This window comes from Balaenoptera borealis (genome assembly GCF_965194805.1).
Source record: "Balaenoptera borealis genome assembly, chromosome: 12".
NCBI lineage: Eukaryota > Metazoa > Chordata > Mammalia > Artiodactyla > Balaenopteridae > Balaenoptera > Balaenoptera borealis.
Window position 1 is genome coordinate 97661982 of NC_138869.1, and position 16129 is coordinate 97678110.

At 44.6% G+C, this 16129-nt stretch overlaps 1 protein-coding gene across 10 annotated transcripts in view; it reads right to left on the minus strand.

Annotated features, from left to right (window-relative positions):
* The window catches only part of JARID2 (jumonji and AT-rich interaction domain containing 2), a 243013-nt gene that overhangs the window by 101444 nt on the left and 125440 nt on the right, over nucleotides 1-16129 (minus strand). The window contains exon 1 of one of the 10 annotated variants that reach the window (XM_082345420.1): nucleotides 3706-3812. The exons of the other annotated variants lie outside the window; for them this stretch is intronic. Coding sequence (XP_082201546.1) covers nucleotides 3706-3772 — 67 coding nt within the window. The 5' untranslated portion in view covers nucleotides 3773-3812. Of the gene's footprint in view, nucleotides 1-3705; nucleotides 3813-16129 lie in introns of those variants that run through there. 10 annotated transcript variants of the gene reach the window in all.

The window sequence follows — 16129 nt, forward strand, 5'->3', positions numbered from 1 at the left end:
GTAGAAGAGATGCACAAAAGGTAATTCTGTATTATAGAGCCAATGCCCGTCTGTCACCCTGTCACTGCGAGACAAGGTATCACATTACATATTAAACAGTCAAGCATCCAAAGAGAGCTTTCATTTGCGGTAGCAGCAGCGTGTGTGTGTGTGTGTGTGTGTGTGTGTGTGTGTGTGTGTGTGTGTGTGTGTGTGTGTGTGTGTGTGTGTGTGTGTGTGTGTGTGTGTGTGTGTGTGTGTGTGTGTGTGTGTGTGTGTGTTTTGGAGGATGGCGGTGGCTGGCTCCTGCACTCTGAGTTGAGAGAAAAATTATAAACACAGCCCCTTGGTGAAGGTAGGACCCTCTCTGAGGTATTCAGAATGTCAAGTCTGCTGCCACTACTAGTGGGAAATAAAGCCTATTTTCACTCAAATTTTGAAAGAAAAATTGGATTGTTTGCTTTCTGCGTGTGGATGCCAGGGAAACTCTGGCTCGGGCCAGCTTCACAGGGTCAACATGAATATGTAGTTTAAACCCAATTGTACACACTCGGGTCAGCAGCTGAGCTTCTGCATCGATCCCAGGGTCCAGGGAAGGGGGTGAGCAGTGCAGAAGGGTCCGCAGAGCTAAGCCCAGGCCGGTCCACTGACACCCTCTCCATCTCAAAACGCTGAGGTGCCTGAGAACAAATAACGGTCGTGAGGCATGATGTCACTGCCACACTCATGGTCAACGAAGCACAAATGAGCGTGGTTTAATACCTCAGCTTATGGAAAATAATTATCCCTTTCCCTAAGGAGAATGGCCCCTGACAGACTAGGGCTCCCCTTTGTCTGCTCTCAAATCAGCTGTGCAGATTTCTCACTCCAGCCAAGAAAACGGGGTCCAAACATAGCCCCAACAAACCCTCAAAGGAGCCCTCAAGACACAAGGGCAACACAGGTTTTTGTTAGTTTAACACCCAGAAAGTAGATAGTAGATAGACAGACAGACAGACAGACAATCCCCTAGAAGCCCTTCACCACCACCAGACTTTTTCCCCACAAATCCTTCTTGGGTAATCTAAACCTTCTTTTGCACGCTCGATTTTTTGAGAACAGATGTTAGAAAAAAATCTGACGCAGTGATAATAACATGGAAAAGTTGGGCCACTGGGCAGGCAAGGAAAATGTCTGACCTCATCCTTTCCTCCTATTTCAGAATCACGCAAATGACTAAATTCAAGAGACGCGAGCAGGAAAAGAGACAAACAGAACCCTAGCCCAGGAAGCATTTCCTCACCTCGAGGCACAAAGGAACAAGCCAGCAGACAGGTCACAAGTACACACAGGGAGAGGGACCAGATCGCTGCTCTTACTAAACCCCAAATGCGTCAGCACCAACACGACACAAAAGACCTCTCCTCCCCACGTCCTGACCAGGAGTTACACAGGGAGAGAAAACACTCCTCATGGAGAGGCTCCAACAACGACAAGCAAAGAGCCACAGCGGAACTTCGCTGGATACAAAATCCCTCCATGGGAAGGATCCGTAATCTCTAGGAAAGATTTCTGGATGGGCCCAGAAGCTACTGAAACTCTGCTGATGACAGCAGTGAGCAAATGTGCTGCGCATTTTAGCACAACTCCCTCCTCTCCTTCTCTGGGGCAAAGGCACTTCCTCCCTATACTCTCCCGCATCCTCCCATTCTTTATCCTTAACATGATTTTTATTACGATCAGAACAGATACAGTATCTTGAGCAGTAATGATTACTGAAATATAAGCACCCACCTTGCTCTACAATGAGAAGCTCTACCTGCATCCAATTATCCTAAGCCTTCTATCCCACGTCATACCTCCTCTAGGTCCGTGCCCCATCCCAATACCTTATATGCTGGCAAACCAGTCAACCTAATTATGACTGTCCATCAAAAGCATGAATCTTGGAATCCCCTAAAACATGAAACTCAAGTCTCTATCAGCTAAGTAAAAGTATTTGCTGGACAAGTGGCCCAGTTCCGAGCCCCCCAGAGGTCGAAAACGGCTTTCCACGTACAGAAGTGATTAAAGACGATGTTGTGCTTAGGCTGGTGTGGAAATGAGCTGCGGAACAATGGACCACTTCCTGCGGAGCCCGGGAACTTAGAGGCAGACACAGTGGACGGGAACCCTAAACATTTTTAGAGAAATTCTTTTAGAGAGACAAACAAGACCAGCGTGTCCAAAGTCTTCTGTTCAGATAAGCTGACATGCCAAAATCTGGTTTTATAAATCATGGAATTTGTGCTTCTCAAGGGGACATTTTCCATATGCGGTGCATGTTCCCAGATAGTGACATTCTACCTGTAAATAACTAAAGTGTGTGTGTGTGTGGTTGTGTGTGAGTGTGTGTGTATGGAAGGAGGGAGAGGGGGAGAGAGAGAGAGAGTTATCTTTAAAGCTTCATATTACATTTACCCCACCAAAAGTAAGTTACCAAAAGAAACCGGTTCTCCAGTATTGGCAAGTCTCTACAAAGTTAAACAAGGCTGGCTTTAACGCAAATCAACAAATCCCATAAAGTTATTAGTTTGTGCACAAGTCGGTAATGATAAATGGGCACAACTCCAAACACTTTGTGTCCTAACATCATAATTCACAGAGAAGTAAACAGCCACATCCTTACCCCCAGAAACCTCTCTGGCTGCCTTTATTCCCTAAGCCCATAAAATGGCCCGCATGCAAGTCCTAAACTGTTTTGTTCATAAGTTTCCCAGTGCACTCAGTACCTCCCCCTCACATACAGACAAGTCAACTACACACCCACTTCTCAGATGAATATAGTAAAGGATTAAGTGGGCTATTCAAAGTCCAAAAGAAAAAAAAAACAACCTGCTGGCAGCAAGCAAGCTCAGAGAGGCCTACAGCCTCCCAAAGCCGCCTTCGTTCCCGTGCTGAAATCTAAAGGAAACAGTACAGAAAGCAGAACTCCAGGAACGCGGCCACAGAATCTGCAAAGATTTGAGGCACCTAAAATTGATGGCTGCTAAAACTCACCTGTGTCTCTATTTAGTAATACAAACATGGATCAATGCACAAAATATGGGAGCAGAAATGAGAGCACTCAAAGTTCAAAGCTTTAAGGTCTAACCTAGAATCACTCGGTCTCTGCTGACATGCCTCAGTTTCCTCCATCTTTCAAGGAAAGAAGAGGTGGAGAAGGAAAGTATGACAGGAAATGAAAACCATGCATGCCGTTTATAAAGGAAACCAAAGCTACGGTGAGGATGAACTAGTTAACTTTAATGAAACATCTATTTTTAAATGCTGGGAAATGATCACATAAATTGGCAATAAAATAAAGGGACCAGCCATAGCTGGATGGTGTTCAATCTCCAGAGAAAGGTCTAAACTCGTACAAGCCTGACTAAAACTGAAGATTTGGCCAAAATGGTCAACAGAGCTCAATGCTTTAAGAGCGACATTAATTCTCTCTTGTAAATTTCCACAGTACCTTTGCAGGAGCCATCATTGCCCCTAGGGAGGATACCAAAGCTGAAAGAATATTAATATTAGGCAAATCGCAACACTTTTTACATTCTCTCTCTCTCTATATATATATATATGGCACCTTACCATCCATAATGGATTTAATCAGGACCCCAATAGGGAAACCCACAAAAGGCCTATTTCTCCAACAAAAGCCACAGCAGCCTGAAACAAATCTACAGCTATTTGATTTTTATTTTATTTATAGGAACAGACCTTCTATCCCAGGTTCCTCAAGATAAGCCACCAAAAACTGCACCTGACAGACCCGTGGAGCAGCCATCCTCAGAGCCGGATCATTGCAGAGAGACAGAGAGGAAGAAGGACAGAGGAAGGGAGGAGGGAGGGAGGGAGAGCGCAGCGAGGCAGGCTCCAGAGCCACTTGTCAACAATCCTCCCCTGTACGTAACGAGCAGGCGGCGCAGATTCCGGCAGTGCAGATTCCACGCGGTGGGCGGCGCAGCGGCCTGGGGGAGGGGAGGCGTCGGGGAGAGGAGGTTATTTATGTGGCTGGGAGGGAATCTAGCACCAAAGCGGGGCGGGGGGGGGCTCGGGGGTCCGGGGCTTTTTTCCTTCCTGATAAATTAGAATGAGAAAAAGGAAAAGATGGACTTGCTTTTCATCCTGCAATTTCCTCGACCTGCAATGCAGACGAATCCTTATTTTAGAATTTCTGACATGGGGTGTGGGCCGGCGGCGTGCCACTTTGGATGGGAGCAGTTTTAATTGTCCGCACTCGTGTGTGCCCAGTGTGCCAGACTGCCCCCCTCGTGCACACACTCCCCCCAGCCCGGCAGCGGGGTCCATGGCACATTTTCAATGGCATCCCTTCTTAATATCATAATCTGTGTCATTCGGCACTTGCCTTTTATTTATTTCTATTTGTTTTTTTGGCTGGGAAACCTGGGCAGCTCTCCAGACAGACTGCAGAAATCTCTTTCCACATGCTCCTCCTCCAGCCCGCCCGCCCCCTCCCTCCCAATTCCTGCTACCAGGGTGCTTCATCACTTCTGTGATGACTGCGTGGGCCACCGCTGCCCTCCCCACCACCAGCGCATGGACACCCCTCCCCCAGACACACAAATTCATCTAATCTAATAAAACAGAAGCTGTTTTCCCTCGTTGCTTCTTGAGGATCTTTTACAAAACGGGCTCTGTGGCCTGGCAGCTGCCGAGAGGGGTGAAAAAGGCAAGATTCCAGCGGGGCTGGCCAGCTCCCTGGCCTCAGATAACTGGAGCTCGCATCTCCTTTCATATGTCATAAGCTTTTTGATGGTTAAAGTCAATTCTCCTGAAGCTTTCGAACTTCAGCTGGCAATTATAATGTCCAAAACACATGCTCTGAACACCAGCCCACATTCTCCTCTTTATGCCTCTCCAGAGGGGAAAAAAGATGGTGGCAACACCCTCAGAGAACCCACATGGTATTGAAAGCTTCACTCACAGACTCATCCAAGGGAACTGGGGAAAGAATGCCCCTTTACTCTTACTTTTAGCTTGTTGTCGTTGTTATTTAACTATTGAATGAGCCCCTTCTGGGCTTTACACAGGTGAAGTCATTTAGAATTCAAAAAACCCTGATAGCAGACCTGTCCGCTTCACAGGGCCAGTGACTACTCTGTCCACTATGGCTGGTTCCTGTTTCCTAAATGACCATGGCATCTCCAGCTGCCTCACTTTCAAACAAAAAATATCAGGAGGCAGGTGATGGTCTTCCCTAACCTCTACTTGATTTCCACCACTCTAAAACCAAAATATAGGGAGGGCCTTAAGAGATAATCTAGTACAATCCTTCACTTTACAGATGAGTAAACGAAGGCTTATTCAGGTCTGGCTCTTAACCAAGATCACTCACTGTATTAGTTCCTTAGAAGTTCTCAACAAGCAGAAGGCCATCTATGAACCCTGAGGTCTCTGGGGACAGAGGTAAGCTAACACACTAGTACAATGTCATGGCACAAATCGCTGTAGGATACAGGGTTGGAAAAGCCTCTCCAGTCATTACATGCCCAGTGTGAGCCCAGAACAGACCCTCATTCAGTTCTCTCCAGTGCAATATATTCCTATTACGGTGAACAACTGTTTGGCATGTGTCCCACTGCAGCATAAGTCATACACAGTCAATTAAAGGACATTTAAGGGATGACTATTTGGCTTTTCCCTCTTCTTTCTACTGGGACTTGTCTTTAAGTGCCTTCACTAATCAAAAGCACCCAAAAGGGAGAACTGGAAAGAGGGTATGAGACAGATATTTGGATGTATGGTAATCCTGAGAAAAGGTTAGTAAGGAACTGCAAACCATAGACATAAACAACCAGCCAGAAATGAAACTTGAGGGTCACGAATCGGATACTGGTCATCCTTAACATCTCCACCTCTGACCAGTCCGACACAGCCATGGCAATAAGGGCTCTGTGCTCTTTCCATATCTCTATTCTCCCTGGCTTCACTGCTGCTTCCTCTTCCCATCAACTAAAAAAGTAACAAGGTGTTTAAATTCAAAAAGATAAGGCATAACAGGATGTTGGCCCCAGGCTGCTCTTACTTCCAAAACCATCATCAGCATGTGACCATGCACTCAGTATTCCCTAAAAGACAGGCTTAGTGTCAACTCTGGCCCGTGCTCTGCTGCTGGATCAGGAAGGGGAACTGGAAAACTCTTGCCTGTGAACTTCCGTAGGTTTTGGACTGTTTAGATAAAACGTCGGTTTACCAAAGAGTGAACGCATCTTCAGCACCAGAGACTAAAAAGCACCAGCACCCTCTGGAAGACACACAACACCACCGAGAACCAGGTTCAGTTTAAGAACAGCAACACAACTTTCAATATTTAAATTCTGGAAAGAGGGGAGGGTAGAAAAGGAGACTGGCAAGGACTGTTTCTTGTTCAAAGATAATATGACTGACAGCGTCACCAGCTAAGTTTCAACATCCAAAGATCAGAGCAAGTCTCAATTCTTAAATGAAGACAAGACTCCCCAAATACTAGCAACTCCATCTACCCCCATTTTATTTAATTTTTAATAATATAAAGAATATCTGCAAACCCAATCAATAAAACATTACCTATTGTGCTTCCCCTCCCACCTCATTTCATTATTTTTTAAGTTACAGCACAAATATGCATGCCTAAATAGTATATTATCTTACTGTGCTTGACTATGAGCTTCACAAAAAGACTAGCACACTGTGTTCAGTCTTAGAAGAGTTTTTTTTTCCCAACTCAACATTAGGTTATTACTAAGATCCAACCATGATTTTGCTTATACTGTGCCCAGTCATTTTCACTATTATTTATCATACTCCATTGTATGGATACTCCACAATTTATTTTGATTTGCTTGTTCGTCTAAAGTTTTGCCTATTTGTTGCTATCATGAACCATGCTGCAAACATCCTTCTGCTTGTCCCCTGGAAAGCATGCACTAGAGTTTCTCTGGGATACATACCTAGGAGTGGAATTACTAGAAATCCCTGGATACACGAATACTCAAAATTTATAAGTTAGTGGCAAACTGGTTTCAGGAGTCAGTTTTTGCTAGTGCACCAGCAAGGTATCACTGAATCTCCAAATGTTTAAATATAAGGACCCCTTATTACTCAAGACTCAAGAGTGCAAGTCACTCCAATTGCCACTTCAGAACAGAACAGAATTTCAGAAAGGATGTCCTATCCAAAGAAATGCTCTGCAGCCAGCAAGGTACATGGCCATCATCCACCTAATTATCACCTCAACACCAGGACATCTGAGGACCTATTCTGCTGCTAAGAGCTTTAGAATCAAAGACCCACCTACGTGTACTACCATGTCATTACCTCCGAGCTGGGCCAACTCCAGCAGCCCACCAGCTGCATTCAGCATTTTGCTCGCCTTAATCAAATTTAGATATCTAATAGTACCCTGTGTTGATTAATTAAAGAACCTGCTGCCTCAGAAGAATTAAGACCTTGTTTTATTCATGTATCCAATCAAGGAAGTCAGCCCATGTTGAGGGCTGGGATCCACCTCGTAAAGGAAAGACAAGCCTGTCAGAGCTAGAGCAAATCCTGGAGTACTTCTTACCACCCAAGATCAGCCTCCAAAAGCTCTCCAGTTCCCTGCTACCTATACAAGCTACTGCATACAAAGGAGGCACTTTAACATGTGAGTTAAGTGCTATGAACAGCAATTTACCAAAAATACTTAAAAAGGAGGGATAGGGTAGAGTGGGTTGCCTTGTGTGAGAGAAAGGCATAAAAGGTTGTGGAGTCTAGGAAGTCAAGGAAATAGAGGATTTTAATGAGTGCACTGCATTAGCTATGTGCTCAAAGATATTTCTCTGTTATTTGGGCTGAATTACATGGTATATTGATCATATCACCTGAATTATGATTTTTAAAAACAAGCCAATATGATCCACTGTGCTAAAATTTGACTTCCAAAAATATAGAACCATCATACTAATAATAAATATTACTTGTTAAAATTGTATGTATTTAAATAAAAGTTAAGACACTGGCAATATACCAAGCAGAATTAAGTACATACAGAGTCTGGCTTGAACCCTTTCCAAGAGGGCTTGGTAATTCCTGAAGCGCCAACAGCACTCAACTGTATAATGCATGTGGCTGGCCCTAGAGCCAATGTAACTTCAAGGCCACAATGTTCAATTATAAAATAATACCAATAATTACAAGAACACAGAAGGGAGATCTGGGCTGGGTGACTGTGTATTAACTAGTGAAACAAACTTGGTTGCTATGGATTTAGTCACTAATACCAATGAAATGGCACTACAATTAAAGCAGGAAGTTCAAATTAATAAGCTATCGGAAAAAATGTTCCATCAGATTTTTTTAATTTAAAAAAAGAAAAAACTGGTTTATTTGGTAAGCATCTAAGCCACTAAGAACCTTAGTGGTTCACAGCGCACATATTGTACTTTGGACAAGGTTCCCTGCTTCTAATCCTAGTTTTACTCCCCGTGAACTGTTCGAACTTAAGGAGAATCACTGAAAGCTCTCTGTGTCTCTTTGTGTCTCTGTGTCAGTTTCCTGATCTGTTAAATAGGCGTAAGGACAATGGTGGTTTTAAGACATTAACGTAATTATACATATGTTGGGACTTCGCTGGTGGCGCAGTGGTTAAGAATCCACCTGCCAATGCAGGGGACATGGGTTCGAGCCCTGGTCCAGGAAGATCCCACGTGCCGCGGAGCAACTAAGCCTATGCGCCACAACTACTGAGCCTGCGCTCTAGAGCCCGCGTGCCGCAACTACTGAAGCCCATGTGCCTAGAGCCCGTGCTCTGAAACAAGAGAAGCCACCACAATGAGAAGCCTGCGCACCACAACAAAGAGTAGCCCCCGCTAGCCACAGCTAGAAAAAAGCCCATGTGCAGCAACAAAGACCCAACGCGGCCAAAAAAAAAAAAAAGTAATTATACGTATGTTAAAGTATCGATGGCACATGATGAGTGCTTTATGAAGGGCTACCTATATGCCTTAATAAAACTTTGGTGCTAATGAAATACAATTTTGTTTAACATATACTTTTAATTATTTGATTGTAAAAACAAACAGAAGATAATATATACTTTAGCTTTGAATATATGTTTTAAATGATTCAGATAATGGATTTCAAAAGGTAAACAGAGAAATGATGCCAAGGTAAAGAAGATTATCAACACTGTGAATTTGAAAATGAATCGCAATAATATTAAGTAAAATTTAACAAGAATCACAACATGGCCTTGTTACCTACTTCAGAATAAAGAATAATGGAAAACTATGTTTGAAAAGTACTGAAACCAAGAGCAGACTCAGGTCACAACTGAAGAGTAGTTGATCCCCTTTTCAAATCTAACTTTGACAAAGCCTATAGTCTCATAAACTGCAAGTATGGTAAAAGATTGATAAATGGATGACAAGTGTTTGAAGTCTTTACTTCAGCAATTTCACTTCTAGAAAGCAGTACTAAGAAAGTAAACGGAGAAACAAGAATTTATGTGCAAGGATTTCGACACAGTTCGTCTTTATTATTTTGTTGCTCCTTTTACTGGTTTAAATTCTATCTTTATTTAAAGAGAGAGAGAGAGAGAGTGAGACAGAGGTCTCCTACATCAGCTTTCTGAGCCATGCAATAGACTGGATATCAGTGCTTTAGTTTTCAAACCTGGCAACACCCCACAATAGTCCATGAAGGTGCTGGGGTAGCTGGCTTGAGGGCATGTATGGCAAATGACACGTTCTCAGCATTCCTTGAACTCTAAAGCCTTAGCACCTCTGCATATGCCATTCCCTCTGGTGGAATACTCTCTCCTCTGTCTGCCCAGAAAGCTCCTGCTCCTCCTCCTGGTCAGCCTTTAGTGACATGCACCACCTGCTCTGCAGCTGCTATTCAATCTCTAATACCTGATTGTCAGGGTACTGACCAAGAGGATTTACTCTTGCGCACCTTAATAACCCTCGAAACCTAGCATAAGCCTAGAGAAAGTGGTTGAGGCCTAATAAATGCTGTCAAAAGCGTAAGTTGTTTCTTGAGGCCATCTCAGGGCCTTCATAAGCCTGAAGCACTCTTATTACCTTGGGGGGTCCTCATTCTACAACTTACCAAGCTTTCAAAGGCATCCTCCACCCCTGCTTTCTTCCTAGAGAGAAAAATGTTTCAAATAATTATCTCTTTGTGTTTAAAAGTATTTTGCTAGGAATGCCTCGTGTAATTTATAATACACTGATTTCCTGGCATTCACCGATCAAAATTAGGAATTATTGAGAAATAACCTTCAAGTTTTCAGGTGAAATAAAATTAGAGCTCTCATAAATTTAACACTTACTAACCTTCACATTATATTATGTTTTATACATATTTAACCTCTAAATGATTTTTTTAAAAGAAATGGAGCCAATAATTTATTTCTACATGTAAAGCTGTTCTGTGTCTTCCTCAAAGTATTTACCTGTTATACCCTGATAATTTTGATAAACTCATTTTGTTACTAACAATTTTAAATAAAAACCAAAACTAACTATAATCCTATCTTTTTTATAACGTGAAATTACATCAATCACTATTAACAATTTTGTGTATATTCTTCATAGTATTTTCCTTAAAAGTAACATGTACCATACTAAAGACTAGTGCTAAACATGGAACACAATTTTTTAACATTACACATGATTTTTAAAAATCACATTTTCAAACACTTAGTGACATGAGGAAAGACTTAACAATGTAACTTAAACTGTAGAAATTCCACTGCATAAAACAATTACGTTGTGCTTAAAAAATATAAATGTACAGAAAGTAAACCAGAGAAAATAAAACTAGTAATAAAAACTGGTATTCTCCCCAGCAGAATCTTCATAATTTTCTGAAATTTCCAAATTTTCCACAATTAAAATGAATTTCTTTACATACAAAGCCAAAAGGAAATCTTAAAAATTATTTAAATGGTATCAGAGGAAAATAGGTGTGTTGCCGTCACAGAAGCAGCACCTGAACGCAAAAGAAGTAATTAATGAATAAAAGGCCACGATTTTAAACATTACTTATGTGGCGCTAATAAAAAAACCTGGATAAGGTACATGAGAACGGTAGACAATTTTTGGAGCCAGTGATACACTGCTATATGGAAGTCAAGGGTAATATGAACATTGTGACATTAATACCATGGGCAAGAGTATTCTGAAATTGCCCAAAACACTAAAAGGCATTTGAAACAAATATTAATACTGTTTCACTTTGTCAGGACTTTCTATATAACATACCAAGAGAATGTTTCTGAAACTGACTACACTGGCTATCTAAAAAGACTTCCAGACAAAAACAACAACAACAGAAGACAGAGCATGAGGATGAAAGAGAAGAATTTCACCACTACGCTCATCCTGTCTCTGTAACTGCATGGTCTAATTCTGTAGACTCCAGTTACATGCGGCTTTTAAAATTAACTAGGGCTTCCCTGGTGGCGCAGTGGTTGGGAATCTGCCTGCCAATGCAGGGGACACGGGTTCGAGCCCCGGTCTGGGAGGATCCCACATGCCACGGAGCAACTGGGCCCGTGAGCCACAATTACTGAGCCTGCGCGTCTGGAGCCTGTGCCCTGCAACAAGAGAGGCCGCGACAGTGAGAGGCCCGCGCACCGTGATGAAGAGTGGCCCCGGCTCGCCGCAACTAGAGAGAGCCCTCGCACAGAAACGAAGACCCAACACAGCCAAAAATAAATAAATAAATAAATTTTTTAAAAAATAAATAAAATTAACTAAAACTAGCCAGACCAGCTAGGTCTCAAAGACTCAGGAGTCACAACTGACTAGTGGCTACCGTACAGGACCACGCAGGCACGAACATTTCCATCATCGCAGAGAGCTCTCTCCTGGCCAGCGCTGATCTATAGAATTTTCATGCCTTTAGTCTCAAGACCCAGCAGCAGCCCCTGTGTCTGTGTGCTGTCCTCTCCTAGGAGTTAAGACCCAGTACACAGGGCAAGTCAGACAGACCGAACTTCTTTTCCGGCGGCAGGGTGAAAGGACAGGAGGGGCGAACAGAGCAGGAGCTGATAAATCCCCTCCAATGCAGCACAGATGGCTCGCAGTGTAATTGGTCTAGCTCTTACAGGAAGGGAGAAGGGAAAACGGAGGTTGGAACCATTCAAAAGCCACAAGCTTATTCAGAAAATGAAGAACTGCAGAAAAACTTTCTCTGTGCCAAGCAATTACACCAAAGGGGCATTTTTATCACAAACAGTTTTAGGTGATCCTATTGTAGCTTGAGGGTGAAAGGTCAGCAAGCATCAACGAACAAAGTGCCACATGAAACTGTTCTGAGTTAGGCTTGCACCTTGCTACCCTCGAGGCTATAGGCACTGAGAGGTGTAAACCCGCAAACAGAGGACTCTGGGTTTGTTGCCTCTGTTCCTATATATGCAGGAGACCTCCAGAGAGAAACCATCACCCTGCATTCCTGTGTGCAGGGAGAGGCGTGGGTGGGGAAGGATGCACACACCATAGGCACCTTTCCTCTAGATTACCTCCTATCCACTCCCCTCCAAGTTCTGCAAAAGCCTCCAAATGCTTCCCGACCCAACAGTACACAGGGCATTGAGCGAGCTGGAAGAACATGAGTCTGCCATAAACACATCCTGTCATCACTCATCACTAAAACAGAACCAAGTGAGACAAGGGATGGCCAGAGTTTTATTTTACTCAAGGAGGAAACCAGTGAAGGGATGACTGCTCACAGCAGAACTAGAATGATGGGACAATGTCAGTGCATATTACAACACATCAATTTTTTGATGCATCCAATATTGCTTTAAATGGCTGGAATCCAGGAATTTGGGGCTAATATAATTTGACAGATTGCAGTGTGAATGGTTACATCACATAGCCTCTATCACCTCTAAAACGCTGCTGAAAATACATAGGCCCCAAGAATTTTCTTTCCTTGACCCTGACCTAAAGTTTAGTCGCCATTCTGATGTACTCCAAAGTCATTCTCCCTCCGCCTCCCTTAGGCCTACACCCTCCAGCCAGCTGGCACAGATCCATCCTCTTTCGCGTACCAAGTGCCAGCTCAGAAAGCATCCTCTCAGGCTCCTCAGGGACTACAGAATCCAGCGCTCTGTGCCCAGGAAGGGGTGCCCCACCCATACAAACCAAACTCTCACTATTCCTACAGGGCAGGTTTCCCAACACATCTGAGGAATAACCTGCTGGAGGAAACTAAACAGGGATCGCTTCCTTTGAGCTTGGTCAGGGTTTCTGCTCTCCAAGTCCTAGGGTGACGTCTAATTACAGGATGCTGGCACCCAAACCCAGGGAACAAAACAAACCGATTTTAATACAGTCCCTTAAGTATGCTGTTATATGACACAGCTACAGCTTTTATGAGAAGTGGTTAGGTAATGTATACCTAGAACCTCAATAACAACTGCCCTTTGAATGCTTCTTTTCTGCCAGGTACTAAGGACTTTAAATAAGTCATCCCTTTAATCACCTCTGAGAAAGAAATTATTCCTCCACTTACAGAGCTGGGAAACAACGAGCAGGAGAGCCAAGCAGAACGGCCAAATCAGGTCTGTTAGCTCTGTTCACCCTTGGTGGGACTGTGCGCCATCCTTTCACGGATGACAGCATGGTCCTCTCTGCCAATTTCCACGAGAAAAGTTGGAGGGCTCTGGCCTCCTGGCCCAGGGCTGGCAGGAGGATGCATGCCCAGCAGTTCTCTCCAGGAAGCCTCTCGATCATGTGCATTCACGGCTCCAGGGCCCTGAGCTCAGACCAGTGCAACTGAGCCTGCCTCCGGTTCCAGAGTCCGCCCGGGCAGGCGTAATTCCGGTTCACACAGACGCCCTCTCGCTGGGGATATCATACAATATGCAGACGTTCCGAGCTCGCTCTGCCCACCACCCGCCAAAAAAACCAGTCAGTTCCTCAGACAGAAAGCACTCTTGACCTTGACTCTGCTTCACAAAAGGGCTAAGACACTGGAGGAGAATGTGTGACAAGTCAGCCCGCGGTGGTGGCCGGTATCCTTCCTTCCACTACCAAGAGTAGCCACTTGATGGCAATCTTAACCTATTCCCTTGGAATTCTTCCATAAAGGGAGACCCCAGGAGGGGGGAGGCACCAAGAGTGGGCTGGCTGACCCTGTGGACACGGCTGGAGACAGCATCTTTGCAGGACCTGCGTCTGCAGCGGCAGGAGTGTCCAAGGTGGAGGAAGAAACTAAGCCACCATTCTCCCTTGGGTTACTCGTCACATCACAGTCTCCTGTGAGGGCCTAGGCAGAAGTGATTATACAGGCTCTGCAGTCAGACAACTCGGGAAGATGGATATCTCTCAGGCCCCGCGGCACGTTCACATCGGGCTTTCCATCAACAGACTGAAGTGCGAGGCAGACAGATGGTAACAAACAGGCTAATAAATCAACGGCAAGCTCCCGCCTCTTATCTCAGCACCTTGTCCCCTGAAACCACAGAAAAAAAGCCAATAATGAAAAAAGGCAACTTTCCTTAAAAGGTGTAACACTTGTTGAATAAAGCAGCCCAGCACTTTCCTTCTTATTTAAATTGTAAAAGAGAAGGAAAAAACAACAACAAAAAAAGCTATTTGCATCTTCTGCAGAAAAGGCTCTCCAGAAAAAAAAAATAGAAACACACTGTAAATTGCATTCACTAGACACTTCTATTTTCAGTGGCAGGAAGATAAACATCAAAATGTGGGGAGAAGGGGGAAGGAAACGGGGCTGTTATCAGGAACCAGTTGGCTCTCTCAGCTTGGATGATGACGTGCCCCCCCCAAACACACACACACACACACACACACACACACACACACACACACACTTTGACCTGGCCCTGTGCTTCCTAACGCTTGGCTTCTTGATTTATAAGGAGGGTTCAGGCGGAGAGTGGGGAGTGTGCCAATATATTCCTCTGAGGGATTCAGAAAGTGCCAGCTGAGAGGCTTCCAGCTCACCCTTCACAACTGTAACGCTTTCCAACCGAGTCGACTGGAAAGGCCCTTTTCAAACAGTACTGGTTGTCTGAAGTCAGGTCAAGGACTGAATGAGACGGGATAAAGCCACTAGGGTAGAGTTTAGGCAATTTGCAGTGCAGATCCCACTAGAAATTAGCAGGCCCCCTGCATGCCAAAATGGAATATTCTGCAGTATTTCCACTGGCATGTCACCCGCCCTGATGGTGTCTGAAGAGGATTCATCAACCGTCTAGAGGGTAGGATGCAACTTTCAAAACACAGATTCAATGAGTCCCTTTCACAAATACCCCAATCGTATGGGAAGGAAGGAGAATGTCAGAAATAACAGTTAAATGTTTCCGACATGGAGACCTTGAGCTGCCTTCACGCATCAGAAGGCAGAGCCATGAAAAACTGGAAGGAAACTGCCACTTCAGACAGCACCACAAGCTGGCCTGCGAGTCTCAAGCCCAGATGGCGTCCCCTGTCATCAAGACCAGGTGCCAAGCGTGACCAGGATGCCCACCTACCTGCCAAAGGGAAGTGCAGACCTGGTTAAGGAATAACCCAGAAGACAAGGGCAGGGCAGCCGGGAAGAGGCCCCGTGTGCACAAAGAGCTGACTCGTTACATCCAAGGTGTGAATGAGCCAAGAACCCCAGCGACAGGTCAGGGAATGGTGCAAAGAGAGGGGACCTGGGTCCCAGGACGTCGGGAACGAGGAGCCCTAAAGCTCTCCCTGGCACATCACAGGGACAGCCTGGCTGACGGGCTGGGCTGACACTGGCCACCCCTCTCCTTGAGAGGCACGGCTAAGGTTATGAAATAGTTCACATTTCCTTCATTGTCCCCAAGCCTCCTGGAACGCGAGACCTGTACTGTTTTACAATCTTTCGGAAAGAAATTATGAGGAAGCCAAATCTGGGACTCTGCAGAAGGACCCTGAAGGCCATGGAGAAAGCTGGAAGGATAGATGAGATGTGGCAGCAGGGAGATTAAGTAACGCGCTCTACATGAAGGGCTGTGTGGACTGCAAGGGAATTTCCCCTAAGCCTCCCCAGTTAATCACTCTTCTGGCTTTAAATACACACCGTGGAAGGCTCAAGTAACAACAGGTTATTTCCAGAAACTAAAATAAAGGGTCCTCTACATTTGGGGGAATGGGATCTAAGAAATTCA